This window comes from Sturnus vulgaris, chromosome 3 (genome assembly GCF_052056855.1).
Source record: "Sturnus vulgaris isolate bStuVul1 chromosome 3, bStuVul1.hap1, whole genome shotgun sequence".
Taxonomy (NCBI): domain Eukaryota; kingdom Metazoa; phylum Chordata; class Aves; order Passeriformes; family Sturnidae; genus Sturnus; species Sturnus vulgaris.
The window spans coordinates 89,943,052-89,957,991 of NC_142245.1; the positions used below are offsets into that span (position 1 = coordinate 89,943,052).

Genomic DNA, 14,940 nt, shown 5'->3' on the forward strand with positions numbered 1-14,940 from the left:
CCTAGGCATGCTTGAGAAGGATGTTGAACTCTGCTTTTGTTGTCTCCATCACAGTGCTTAGAGCAGAAGAGGCATTATTAGATGTGATCTTCTACTTTATATGATAAATGAAAATCAGTTCTGATTTGCAGTCCATCAGTATTTTTAATCCTTTTTTGTCCTTACTTTCCTGCACCAGGAAAGGTCAGAATTACTCTCCTGAGAAGAATAGTCTTGGAAAGGACAGAGTTGTTGTCCTTTTTTGCCTTTTCTTTTTGCTTCTTCTGTCTTTCTATTCCTTGGCAGGCATTAAAAGAATTAGCATAGAGTTGCCATTGTGTTTTCAGTATGTCAGTTTTACCTGTTTCTGTACCTTTAACCCACTTAACTCAGTTAATGGATGAAAGACCCAGTCAGTTTTCTGAGTTTTCAACCATGAAGGGTTGGCAGGTAAAGACTAAGCTAGACCAAAGCCATTACATATGCATGGTAGAAAGAGTGTAGCATTTAATAGGGGAACCTGTTACAATTCCTTTGTCTTTCTTCTTGCTGCAGTCTGAGAGCACAACACATCCTTGTTTCCATGAGAGCTAGGCAGCACCAGAGCCTTGGAATATGCCATGCACAGTAGCAGGATTTTTATTCTCTATTTAATAGAGATTTTGTAACTGTGATCTGTATCACTTCCATCACCTTAAAAAATATATGCAAATTTGATCTGGTGCACAGGACAAAGGCCTGCAGAGTGAGTTGTGTGAGTTGCTGTGGAAGTCATTCTGAGATCTGTACAGACTTTCTGGGTGGATTTTAATGCAGTAAAATTCCATCGGACTTTAAAGGTTTAACTCTGGCAGCTCATCCATCACCACTGATAGACACTTCCTTTAGAAGGCTTTCACTTTAGGATTCTACTAGTAGTATTTAACATTCTTGATCCACTACAGTCAAAGACAACCAGTACAACAATTTCCTGGACCCTATTTGTGAAGGCAAGGATATGTATGAGATTTTTGTGAAGATTTGGGGGTCCTCACTCATTGCTGCACTGTCTGCTGATCAGTGTGTCTCTTTCTGTGTCAAGGTTGCATTGACTTTGAATCTTTATATTTGAGTAATTTTTAAAAGAAAATGAAAGAATATAATACAGACATTGGAGAGTACTGAGAATACTGAGTTGTGAGAATGCATCTCACTGGTACAGTGGGATATATTTAGTCATATGGGATAAAGTTAGCACAGGTGTCTGACACAAAGATCTATTAGGCTGTCAGACAGTCTCCCAAGAGAAATGGTGGATTCCCTACTCCTGACAATATTTATCATTTGATTAGAGAAGGCACTAAAAAACGTGCTGAAAGGAGCAATCACATTTGACAAGAGTTTCTAACAGATGATCTGTTCTTTTCCATCCCAAATTTTTCTAATTGCATGCTCAAACTTCAGGGAATAACAATTTAAAGACAACCTTTAAGTATCTCAGTAAGTATTAACTACTCTTTACCATTTTGCTCATTATTATATTCACAAATGAGAAGTCCCATTACATTCTGTATGCTTTCTTTTAATTATACCTGGCCTTTATGAATAATTCCTTACAAGATTGTGTTAATTGAGTTCACTCTTGCATATTTTTTAAATCCAAGAATCTAAGCCTGCAGTACCTTTAATCTTTACTAAAGTGTATTTCCCAATTGAACAATATCTGTTAGAAAATTTATTATTGCTGTTAAGATGAGTAGGTACTTTGGATTTTACTCCTTTACAGTACACTGGATCAAGAATTTTCAGAAACGTTTTTGTTTAAATGTGATTAGCAGCAGTTCAAACATTGCTGCATTCAGTGCAACCAACACTTGTATAATAAGCTTAATCATTGTCATAAGCAGAAAAAACAATGAGTTCATCTCTTCTGCAACTGATATCAACATTTAGTTTCTTTAGTGACTGATTTTCATAACTTTAAAGCACTAATTACTTTATTCATACTAATTTTCATTGCATCAGCAGTTAAAAACTGAGTACAAAGACAAGTTTAATAAATTCAAAAGTGTGTGTATGTGTATATATGGAACACCTTATTCAAGTTACAGCTTAAAAAATATAATCAAAGGTCACCATGGTGCTGGTGAAATACTGTTTAGCTGGATGGCTTGAACCAATGCTAAATAAGGGGTACCACTGTTATGTCATCTAAATAATCCTTTCATAAGGTAAGAAAAATGAATGGAAGAGTTAAAATGTTTATGTATGGAATAAAAAATTATGCAAAATGCTTAAATCACCTACAGAATACAATTTAAAATTCATTGTCCAAAATTATTTTTAGAAATACTTTTCTATAAAATTAGATTCCAGAAAATATGTGGTGAACTCAAATTTGGGATTTCATTAAGCAAGAGCTATAATTTATTAAAAAGGCATGGGTCTTCCAAATATTAGGATATAAAGATTCCAACATTAAGAATGCCTGAACACTCATCTAGACTAGCTTCAGGATTAATAAATAAATAAATCTATCTTTATTTGCCTTGGGTTTTGAGCACTTGAAGATTTGTTAGCTGTTCTGCATTACTTACTAATTCATATTTAAATAAAGGATAAAAGTGGATCAAAAACAATAGAATTGCACAAAGAATTAACATATGTATCTTCTTTTCTTTTTCTAGACTCAAAAAATAGAAGGTTATTTTTGAGGAGCTTTCTTTCATCAGTGCTGCAGGAAAATTGTATAGCCGTTAATCATCATGACTTCTCCAAGTCTTTTCTTTAGGGAATACTGTAAATTTGGAGATATGGGCAGCTTATAAAATTTGAGCATGTATTTGCTAGGTATAGTATCTTGCATTTGGGCAAGTTGTTATTTAAATAGTCTAATTCCAGCATTAATAATACATCCTAGTGAAATCTGGTTTAAAATTAAATGCTGTTTAAGGTCCTGTTAAGCACCTGTGAAAGCATTTCTGCTCCTTGCTAGTACCACAGCATTTACTTGAGCGTTTAAAGGTTCTGAGATGGACTATCCAGTTTTCAAGGGTTGGAAAATAAGAAGTATTTTTTTTTTAATTCCCAGCCATTCAAGGCCTGGAAATGTAATTTCCTAGATTATTACAGAGTTTATTTAACATACAAGACATTGTGTCTAGCAAGTCAAAGCACAGTGAGATGCTTTAAGCCATCAATAGATTACTAAACTTGGGTAGAAGAGTTGTCACCTTTTAGTAGATACTTGTAATAATTTCTGTATCTCTGATTCACTAAATCCTACTGCACCATGGCCAGAGCCAGTTCCATCTCTCTACAGCTATGGGAGCATCAGGATGCACAAGAGGTTCACCATCTGCTTTGCTGGAAATTTTGTAAAGAGGAATATTAGATATGATAAAGATATTAAAACCAACTGTGAGTAGTGGGTGTATTACAGCCCATCCTCCCTTGGCAGACGAAGGCTGCTTTCTACTCTATTAATTTCAGTTCACAGGAAAAAGAAATCTTGAATTTAAATAACATTTATGTGATAGAATGTCACCAGTAGCAACTTGATACTGAAATATACTATCACTGAAGTACTATGTAAAGCAGTAGATGTCATCAGTAAAAATAACAATTAAAAACCCTTTCTTCAGGAATCTGAGAGTCACAGACAAATGCAAAAATGCATCTTACTGTAGATACACAAAGAAGATAACGTTGGATCCTTTTTCATCTAGTCTTTCTTCTTATTATTAAAATAGGTCATTTTATTGATACTGGAAGAAAGCTATTTCTGCAAGACATTCTTGTGGAGTGGGAACTGAGTAAAGGATTGTCACACTGGTTAGGATGCCATTCCATGGGGAGAGGCAATATGAAAAGCATCACAAGTAAATGGGAGAGGAAGGAGTTTCAGTCATTGACAACAGAGTTAGGGGAAAGTGAAAGAAGTTAAATGGATGTAAGCAGCAGTTGATAGCACAGAATGTCCTTCTTATCTTGGGAACTAGAAGCAATACTCCAGATGAGGTATTTCAAGGATGGAAGGATAGGACAGAATCCCCTCCATTGCCCTGCTGCCCACAGTGCTTTTGATGCTGCCCAGGACAAGTGTGGCTTTCTGGCTCCAAGCACACATTGCCAGCTCTTGTTGAGCTTCTCATCAACCAGCACCTCCAGATTTTTTCCCTTAGGACTGCTCTCAGTATCAGCGATAAATTCCTTCAAATCGTGACCTAACTTGCTTACCTTAAGATCAGTTACCTAAACCTAACCCATCCGTCCTGGGCTCTTTTTATAGTAATTGGAAAGAAAGTTCTCATTTAAAGAGCAATTCAGCTTGTTTTGAAATATGTGTCAATAGTATGAATTACTCTCTAAAAATATTTTATCTCTACCCTGTGAGTCTTATGAGTATCTACTGCTAGCTTAGTGGTAGACAGCTGGCTTTTAGCTTTCTGTGCTAGGGCGATGTGGATGTGTGAGAAAGCACGGATGTGGCCCAGTCACAGCAGAAAAGAGTGAGACAGCAACATAAAAGCAAGGCAAGAAAATACTGAAAACTATGCAAAGGTCTCTTAACTGCTTTTATTTCAGAGTTATGACTAGAGGGGGATATTTATACCTTCACCTTCTCTGAAGTACACGACTAAGCTTTGTGTACTGCTGGATGCAGCTAATGAGAAGGACTATTCTGATTCTCTGACAGGTATTCTCTGCAGGTATTTTTCATGTTCACGTGTTTGCCGGTTAAAATACTTAGTTGCATAACTCACTTTATTCTGACTAACTGTGTTTTATTTTCTTCTTGTTTAAAGTTTAGCCATTTTGCAGTTTACTACTTTAGAAAGAGTTGGGCTATTTGTTGTAAAAAACAAATTAGTTTCAACTCTCTTACAATGTATTTTATCATGTATTATGAGGACATACATAAAATATTGTGAGTAGGGCAGTTTTCATTAGAAGTATTAGATTTATTTTCCTTCTTGGTTTCACAGAGTTGAAACGTACCATTTTTCAGAGCATGCTGTGAAAATTCTATTTTCTAAGGCTATTCAGAGAAGAGATGATTTAAACTTGGTGCATTTGAGTACAGGCTGTTATTGTTGAAACAGGGTCTTAACACTAAGAAGGAAATTCATGTTTAAAGAGATCAGATAGTGTTATATTATAACTTGTAACTAATGATACTTAAAATTTTGTTTGTATTTCTAATATCTTTTTCGGCATCTGAAAATAGAAGAGGATTTGAGTAAATCTAAAAAAGTAAAATAAATTCTTCTCAGTAGTCTCTTGAGTGTTGAATCAAATTGGTACTTAACTTTTTATCGGGTAGTAGAATAGAAGCCTTTTTTCAATTATGTCCCTTTTTGCTTCTACACCCCTTTTTCCACTGACTGTAATTTTCATTATCAGTAGTAGTATTTCCTGCATGCAAATACTAGTTTCAGATGCTGTTCTGAGATTCTCTGAAGAGTTTTTCCAGTCTTCCCTTTCTTGGGGAGAGACTGGTAAATACTTAAACAAGTTCGTTTTCAAATCAGTCTTTTTTAAAATTGAGCTCTATTTAAAATTTTTAATTAAATTATCAGCTTTTTTGTTATTATTTTTCATATAAATGAAAATAAACAATACCAAAAACTCCTTAACATCATCCATAATTGTTAATAAATATTCTTAGTGCCACTGCAGCTTCAAATGTGTATTTCTGTTCTTTTATCTTGCATCCAAGATGTATCATTGTAGGGCCAGAGCAAATCCTAGTCTTTAGAAGACTCACTGTCCTTTCCCTGGACATGAAGTAGAGGTTTTGTTGAAGTTTTTTTTTATGTTTTGGAAAGTTGTTTTAATAAGAAATTCCTGAGATAAAAGTAACCTGACATAAAAACCTAGCCTAGAAATGGCTATCAGTTTGAACATTTCTAATAGTTCTCTGTTGCATATTTCTAAGTTCATTGTAGTAGGCTTTTTCTTCTGAATGATGGTGGCAGTTACTATGGGACAAAAAGACTTCTACACAGGAAAAGTTTGGTTGGTTGGTTGGTTGGTTGATTTTTATAAAAGCACTAATAGACTTAGAAAGTGCATGAAGACCTACTCGAGTGCTGAGTAAAAAATTACATTGCGTTTGGGGAGGGCATCCTGGGTTCTGGTCTCTGGATTTGTACAGAACTGCTTTTGGAGCACCATCCTCATCACACATGGAGCAGAATATGTGAATTTCAACTCCTTCAGACTCATAACTTACCATCTCAACAGGGTCTAGGTTGGAGCTGGTTGCTTATCTCTCAAAGTGCCTATCCAAGAGGCATTAAAGTTGTATGTTCTGGGGATCTCAAGGTTAAAAAGGAGAAAACTGTTCAGTGAGTTTAAGACACTTCAAGGATGTGAAGTGAGCTATTTTGGGTCTTGGTTTCAGATACCTAAAGGTGTGGTGGGTGTCTGGGTACAATGCATCATATTAAACTTTCAATAAATGCTGGGATGTTACTTACACAAGGATTTCACCAGTAGGACTAGAAGATAATTTTCATACAGATTGGTACAAATAAAAGAACATTATCCAGAAAATACTTTTTGTTTGTTAAGGGTACGTTGTGCTTTTTTACTTTGTTTTCCAACCATTCCATTTGAACCGTTTGCACTGTATTGACCTGCTCTGAGCCTTGAGGGAGGTTGTTAAAGTCTGTAACGTGAACCCACAGAGGTGTCAAATATTAACAAGTGTTCTCTGCCCTGCTGATGCTGAACGTTGATCCACCTCAGACATCAAGAAACTGAGAGAGCTAGTTTGTAATTGTTGCCTTTCCTGTTCTCTCAGATGGTTGGGTAAGGAGGCTGAAATGTCTGTCCTCTAGCTATTTGACTTTATATAGGAACTCCCATCACCCTCATCTTCACAGTAGCAGGATCCAACCCAGTAGCATACTAATCAATGTGACTAACATCTGTCTCCTGGAGTGCATTGTTTCTCTCATCCTGTCCCCAGAAGCAAGATTGTGTATTTAGCTAGATAATGTTAAATATATCACTGTCATCTGCAGGGATATGTTTTTAGCTCTACTTTTTGCTGTGAGTTCATACTGATGCAGACAAGTCAAAACAGTGCATTACCAACAAAATTGAAGACGATGGGATTTGTGTGGACTTCAGATTCTGGGAGAGGCCATTCCCAGTTCGAAAATGGAAACTCCCTTCTGCTCAGAAAAGTTTTAACTTACTGCAGCTGACACAGTGAAGTCACTATGCAGAGTCCTGCCCTTCCTTCAGGACTTAGAGCACCGCAGGGATTGAAACCTCCCACCTGGAATCCACACTTACCTTCACTGCTGGCTAGCCCAGAGGAACAGGCAAATTTTATATGCTTGACCTAAGGATTCATAACTGAATGCTTCCTGCAAAGAATGTTTTCTTGAATTTAGGAATGCCAGTGAAGTCTTGTTCAATACCACTGGGGAGTTTAATTAGCAGAAATAATGAAGTACCAGACTAACTGTATTTTGTGTGATTATGATAGTATACTAGAGTGATTTTTTATTAGACTGCTGTTATTTTGAAGCTGCCTCATGCTGTCCTTTCTCCTCCAACCTGACTAAATTTTGCATAGCTTGTGGGGGGGAAAATTGCCTTTTGTCTAATTAATATCAAGTCAAAGTTTTTTAAGTCCACTATTTCCTTTAGCATTTCCCTTAACAGCAGAGTTTTCTTTTGACAACAAAATGTTTCATTGCAATTTAACTACTAATAATGACTCCAAAAAAATCCTAGAGAAATTTTTAAAGAGTTTCCATACAGCATTTCTTACCTACTCTGTTGTCTTGTCATATGAAAAGAGCATATCAAAAGTCATCCCTTGAATTATATCTTTATTTATTTATTGTGTGGTTCCTGAACATCCTGTGGTTCAGAGACAGCTACAATGGATCACCATTACCTATGACTTCCTCAGTGGAAAATTCAGGCATTAGATGAGCTGAATCACCTTCTGAAGTCACTTATGTCTCTCTGTCTTAGGCAAATTGAGCATCTGTCTGAGATCTTCAGTTGAGAACCTTAAGTTAGATGGGAGGAACCTGTACTAAAGTGTTGGTTAATTTGTCACAGAAAAGCATGCCTTTAAAAAGAGTAGGATGCTTAGTAAAAGTAAAGGGGCTTACTCTGCATTATTTATAAAAGTCATATGCCATTGCTTGACAAAAATTGTTTCTCATGTTTTGTTTTGTTGTTTTGCATTTTTTTAATAGACTGAATATTAAGGTTTTATCACAAACACCATTCTTAATAGTGTAGAACAGTCAATATCTTTGACCTGCCATTTGTTCATTTCTCCTGTAGGTATTTATGGAACCACTTATGTAACAAACTGCTCGGAAGTTGTTGGTTTTATTATCATTCATCAGTATTCTACACAGATCCCACTGAAGCTCTGTGGTTTGGACAATGCACCGCAGTTTACCAGTGAATAAGCTGAGTTCTTAAATGAGTGACTGATTTCTTTACTCTTGCAATGTACAGGTTGTTCATCACAATTCACAGTTCTCTTCAGTCAGCTGCATGTTTCACATTATCGTGGGCAAACATGACATGCACGTGTTGATGCAATTTATTTTTACAGCTTGATAATATGCTTTGATTTATTGCTCTTCTAAGCCATGGTGTTCTGTTTTCCCCTTAGGGATATGATGATGGATATGGGGGTGAATATGATGATCCAAGCTATGAGGCATATGATAACAGTTATGCCACCCAAACACAAAGGTAAGCATTTATGTTTTTGCATTATTTCTACAAAATACACTTCTTAGTTTTTCATGTAAAGTTTCTGGTTTATTTTCCACAATAAATTTTACAAGATCTTGGAGTACTGTAGAAAGCTATCAAAACGTAATAATGACAATCATCGTTTGTGCATAGAGATTCATATGATGCAAAAATGTAAGCAGCTGCGCTTTTAAAATTGGTACAAATTAAGTGTATTTTTTTTAACAAGAAATTACATAATTTTCTTATTTGATGTTATTCTGAACTTGTTTGTGCCCTTTTTTTATCCTTTACTGGTGACAGTTTGCGAAGGGCATCTCATACTTAAGGCTTTTACTGTGTTTTGGGAAAAAACAGAAGGAAATTCTGAAAATAGTTGTGATGGTAACCTGCTTCTGGTTGGCATCAAGGTAAACTACAGAAGAGAATTACGTGCCAGAAGTAATGCTGAATCTGTTTCCAACCAGTTTTTTTCTAAGGAACTCTCAGAATTTATAAGTTTGCAAATATATTTTTTTGTCCTTGTGATGTGGAATAATAGGAAAAGGCTAATTTCACATCTTATATTGATACGTGTCAATAAGATGAGGCAACAAAAAATATCCCTTTTTTATATACGTACACCTCACACACTCATCCATTAATTTGATAGTCAGTGCTTGTTTATTAAATATGGAAAGGCACTTTTTTCACATTTAAGCTAGAGAATAAAAGGGTCCTTCAGTCAGCTATTTAGAAAGTCCTCTTATGCATTGCTAAACACACTTATAAGGTTGTGGGAAGGCAAATTAAATTTTAACAAGAAAAGACAGAGATTTTAACTGAGTTAGTGTGGTTCTCACTGAGTGAAAAAGTGATGTATATGCATAGAGTTCTACACACCTAAGGCCAGAAGACCTTAAACTTGCTTTTTTGTTTAGCCATCTTTTTCACTGAATGTTTTGCTCATGTAAATGCCTGTCAGAATTATGTTCAGCTCCAGAACTGCTGCAGTGAGTGATACTTCAGTGGATAAAAAATACTTTATAAGTATTTTTATATCCAGTGAAGTATATTTAAAAGGATTTGTCACACCTAAATGTGAACCCTATCAAGTGTATTTTTACACTTTCAAGTAATTGTACATTATTAGCTGCACCCGTCATGTCATTGTGTAGGTAGGTATTCTTGTTGTCAAATGTACGTCAACTTTTCTTAAAAAATTCAGCTTATCTTTTGCTACAAGAGTGAATTGTCACAGGAGATATTTCTTCTGATGTAAAAACAATAATTAGTTGGAAATCTCTTGCTATGACATTGCTTTATATCATCTGAATTAACCTGTAATTTCTTTGCAAGTTGATGTTCCAGGCAACTAAATGACAAATATATCAACTTTATGAGAAGTGTATTATAATGCATCTAGAACTAGTAGTGATAATTTGATACAAGAAAAAAAATTATAGTCACATAATTTAGTCAATTAAACAGCTATTAAGTTTAGTCATCAGATATGTTTTCTACTAATTTGAGCTACCTCCAGGATACCAAATCTGTTTAACCTAATCTGTTTAAAACATCCCCTTTTGAAATATATGGCAGAACATGTGGCTATATTTACTCATGTTGAGTGGCACTTAATGCCTCAAGTAGCCTATTGATTTCAAAGAGAGCACTTTCAGAGCTACATGGTTCTCATTTCAAAGATTTAAAGAACAAATGGGCCATTAAATACATAATTTGTATTTCTGCACCTTATTGGCCATTTAGCTTCACAGAAATGCCTGCTTACTGAGCAAAAAATAAAAGTAATAATGCAATAGTATGAAGTAGTGTGCCCAAAGTATTTGGTTAGATGCATATTTCAAAATTTTCTCCAGGTTTTCTCCAAGTCTTAGAACTTGCTTAGTAGTATACTCCAGTCATATGAGACATATCATGTGCACACCTAACAAAGAAGATGAGTAGTACTGCTCCAAAGTACTTACTCATCTCATCAGGTGTGTCATTTAAAGGAAAAAAAATTAACAAAAACTTGCCAAGAATGTCCATGCTCAGACAGAAAATTATCATTGCTTCTCTCTACAGAAATTCTAAAACATGTGAGGAGAAGAAATTGTAGTTCGTGGCTTAATGCAGAGTACCAAGATTTCTGTTCATGTTAAGGGCAGAGTTTCCCATTGCTTTTTATGGCTTGTTAGGGAATCAATGTGGAAGTTCTTAGAGATGGTACATACTTTTGTCTGACTGTTTGTCTTGCTGTGCATGTTGACCAAGCCTTATTCTCTTCATTGCTTCAAAAAGAAGAACATGTTGGGGTGGAGGGTCTGAGCTCAGGCTGACTTTTGTGTGCTTTAGAGCAGAGCTCATGCCCTGTTCCCCTGCTCAGCCATGGACAGAGTAAAGATAGCATTTGGGCAGCCTGCCACCACCACCCCTGTTAGCCCTGCCTTTGTCTTCCATTTGCCTACTTCCCATTTGCCAGAGTCTTTCTGCCCATATAAACTTCATTTAGGGGGCCTTAGTTGTCCAAGAGGTCTGATTTGGAATTTTGCAAACTGAACTCTGCCAACAGCAGAGAAAACAAGCACAGTAGTGACATGCATGGTGCTACAACATAGGATTATGATTTAGTAGAAGGAGCACCACAAATACCAATCCCCAAAACCATTCAGATGCTGTACTTCAGTGCACAATTATCTAAAAGTTTGTACTAAAAAGCAGGGATTGTGTTGCAGGTCCAACAATACACTTGGTATAGGTCCTTCTCTAATGGACTTCTAATAATGAACTTCTCCAAACACAAAGCTCTGTCCTTCATGACAGCAGTCTGATTTTTAGGCTGAAACTAGGGGGATGGGGTCACCTGTGGAAGAGGTTACAGAATCAGGGTGGAATGGAAGTAAATCTGCGTGTCTGAACAAGCTAAAAAGCGTCTCAAGCATACTTTGAAATGGAGCAAAGAAGCAACTTGGAAGAGAAAAGCAGGACTCTCACTATGGTAAGTGCCACCTCTACTTTATTAAGTTGGGGAGGCTTGTTTTAGAAATAAGAGAATTATGGGTTATGACAGTCTGTATTGCATAGAGGTATGTCTTGCTTTAAATAGCAGAAGATGAACGTGTAAAGCCACTTTTTCCCTCCTTATGTTCCTGTCCCATAATGACAACCCAGAACGCAAGATGGAACCTCAGGACAGATTTAAATGAACTGTCTGTCCTTCCCAACTGAGTCTGTAAGCATTGTGTGCAGGATTCTATGAAAGACTACACATTTTCTGAGGATATTCAGAAGCCCTATTCATTTTAGAAAATTTTTAATACAGATGTCAAAATACAGTTTTTAAGGTAATTACAGTGAATGCTTTGTCCAATACCAAAAAGAATAAGGAAACAGCCATATCAGTGGGCAGGACAAGACACCAGATCTGACATATTTCCCATGGGCAATACTGCACTATAATTTGAATATGTTGATGAAACCTTGTTTTCCTCTCTCTTCCCCTCCTTTCCATATAATGTGATCTCATTGATAAGAATATCTACCTGTTCAGACACACCAAGAGATATTCAGTAGTTGTTAAGTTCATACACTTTTTATGTACTTGAAAATAAGGCAGAGGACACTCAAAACCTTTCTGCCAGATAGATTTACCTCCCAAACCTCTAGTCTGACAACTTTTTTAAAAAATATAGCCATAATATACAAAATGGTAGAAGTGTTAATTTCCAACTCATCTGTAACACAGAAAATGTAGGAGAATCCTATAAGCTTTCAAAATGTAATATACTTTTTGATTTTCTTACCAGGAACTTCTTAATGTGTTGAGCTGTCACCACTGTCCAGGAGCCATGGGTTGAGATCACTAGATCACCTGAAGAAAAAGATGCAAAGTTTTGTGAGGAGATGCAGAAGATCAGCCTCTTTGGTTGCTCAGAGGTTGTTAGGGATTAGCCTGTCCAACATGCAAAGTGTGGCCAGACTCCTCAGCCAAGACCACCAGAATAATTTGGTGGAAATGGGTCATTTGCTGATGAATCGTGATGGCCAACAGAGTCATCTTCAGCTCTGCTACCACATCTGCAGTCATCTCCACTGGCCTTTGTGTCTCTGCCAGCACCAACAGTTTCATTTCAAAGATAGCGTGTCTCACAGCCAAAAGAGTTATCAAGGAAACCGGGGACTGACTGGCCAGTCATGGGATGGACCAGGAAGGGGGGATTCTCTTTAATCCACTTGTGCCCAGCTTAGCCATACGTGGTGTAAACAGTGGTGCTTCACAGGGAGGAGCAAAGGAAGTCAATGGTTTTCTGATGAAGCTTAAAATTTGAGTTTGATGTTATTTCCCTGTTCCGCAATGCCTGGCATGAACACTCATCCATCGATCCATTCTGGTTTTTGTGAACAGGTATACTGGCAATGGCTTTCAGGTCTGGTTGCCTGGCTTTTTATTCTGCCTTTTTTCTGTATGACTTTTGTTAAAAGCATAGTTCAGCAGCAAAATGAGTTGCCGAGTGTGTGCTGTCTAAAGAAAGAAAAGCTTATGACTCCCACCTTAGGCTGTAAATAGACTTGTAAATATCAGGAAACCCATCACTTACTGACAAGAAGACTAAATAATTCAGTGGTAAAAGACAGATGAAAATAGTGCACAACGTTGCTGTTACAGATTCCATCCCACAGCAGTACAGGCCCTTGTGATGGCATGTTGTCATCCTTGCTGTGACTGCAAAATGACATAGGTAAAAAGCATTTCTCATGCCTGCCTGCACCTAGCCTCACTAATAATAATAAAAGTAACCTAACCTTGGCTAGTATTTAGTGTTAGTCTTGCAAAAAAATTCTGTAATGCTTTAGGCAGAAGTCCTCTGGACAGACATTTCATGCTGCTATGCCTATCATTTAGGCCTAAGAACTTCTTTTTGGTCTATCAAACTCACACTTCATACCCATCCTGCATCTGCTGATAATAATCAAACTTCTGTTTCTGATGCAGAATTGCATATTGTAGGCCATGTCATGTCCAAATTTCCCCTCTAAGTTGTTATTGACAGTACAGAGTCTAAGTTTTAACACAAAGAAAGATGGCATTAATATATCTATGATAAATTCTAAGTTCTTGCAAGATTTGAAGACTGACATGTTAGATAGTTGCTAAAACGGAATTTTCTTAGAGGACTGAAGAAAAAAAAAGGTGCAGTAACAGAGAAATTGAAGTGGACTGATACATTTCACCTCACTGAATTGTGTTTTATTCAAAAGGCACAATAATACCTAAAGCTGCACTGTTACGTGCAAAGTCCAATTGCGCATCTGTTTCTCAATACTAGTAACAGAAGTAAAAGGACAAAAATGTCGCCTGTGTCCACTATGCTGCTATGGAAAATAGATGCTATGACCATATCAATGTAGTTTTATCCCAGTAACTATCTATTTGTAGCAGTACCTATTCATTCAGCCTCTAATAGGTACTACATTCTTCTAGTTACTCATACCCACAGAAAATTTCGAGAGCATATTCAGCCACTAAAGTTGAATATATGACAAGTTATTAACTTTGCAACAGAAACAATAACGAGGGGAATCAGTTTCTTTTCAAAATTCATGTTATCTACTCTAAAGCTTGTGTTTATAGCTTCTTTTTCTGCAGTGTGAGCTGCTAGTACAGGAGCTTTAGGGATCACTTACTTATTTCTGATCTGATAGACAGGATCACAACATGGATCACAGTTCATGTCACTTATGTGGCTTACAGTACAATCACATCAGTGCAAAGCCATGCTGCAAAATGATTTAGGAGGAGTATTTTATTCAGTTGTATCTGCAGGAATTATTTGCATCAGCAGGATATATTTGCCTGAGCTCCAGTTCAACCTTGCTTGACCTCCAGTTACCGAGGTACTGTATGTACATCTGTTTCCAAAGATGATTTTCTCAAAGTAGTGGTGCAAGTAAAATATCAGACTAGCATACTTGTAAAGACAGCAGTATAATGTCCAGCTGGGTGTACATGTTCCATGGTGAACTCTATTCAAAAGTCCCAGTGTGTTCAACTACTTGTTTTGTGAAAAGTTCCATCAGATTAGTTGTGAACTATTCATAGTTAAATGAAAGAATTTTGTCCTTAGTTTAAAAACAATGGTTATACAAGACTGCAAATAATCATTAATTGCATTAGCAGATTATCACATAGTTTAATGTTTCAGTGATATAATCAGAGATTTGAACACTTCTGCCTCACTATCAAAATAT

At 36.5% G+C, this 14,940-nt stretch overlaps 1 protein-coding gene across 4 annotated transcripts in view; it reads left to right on the forward strand.

The window, feature by feature from the left end:
* The window catches only part of KHDRBS2 (KH RNA binding domain containing, signal transduction associated 2), a 349,112-nt gene that overhangs the window by 277,259 nt on the left and 56,913 nt on the right, over window positions 1–14,940 (forward strand). For all 4 annotated transcript variants that reach the window (XR_015802677.1, XR_015802678.1, XR_015802679.1 and 1 more), the window contains exon 7: window positions 8,624–8,706. Coding sequence is in view for 1 of the 4 variants with exons in the window: in XM_088162239.1 (XP_088018365.1) it covers window positions 8,624–8,706 (83 nt within the window). In the remaining 3 variants the exon portion in view is untranslated. The remainder of the gene's footprint in view (window positions 1–8,623; window positions 8,707–14,940) is intronic.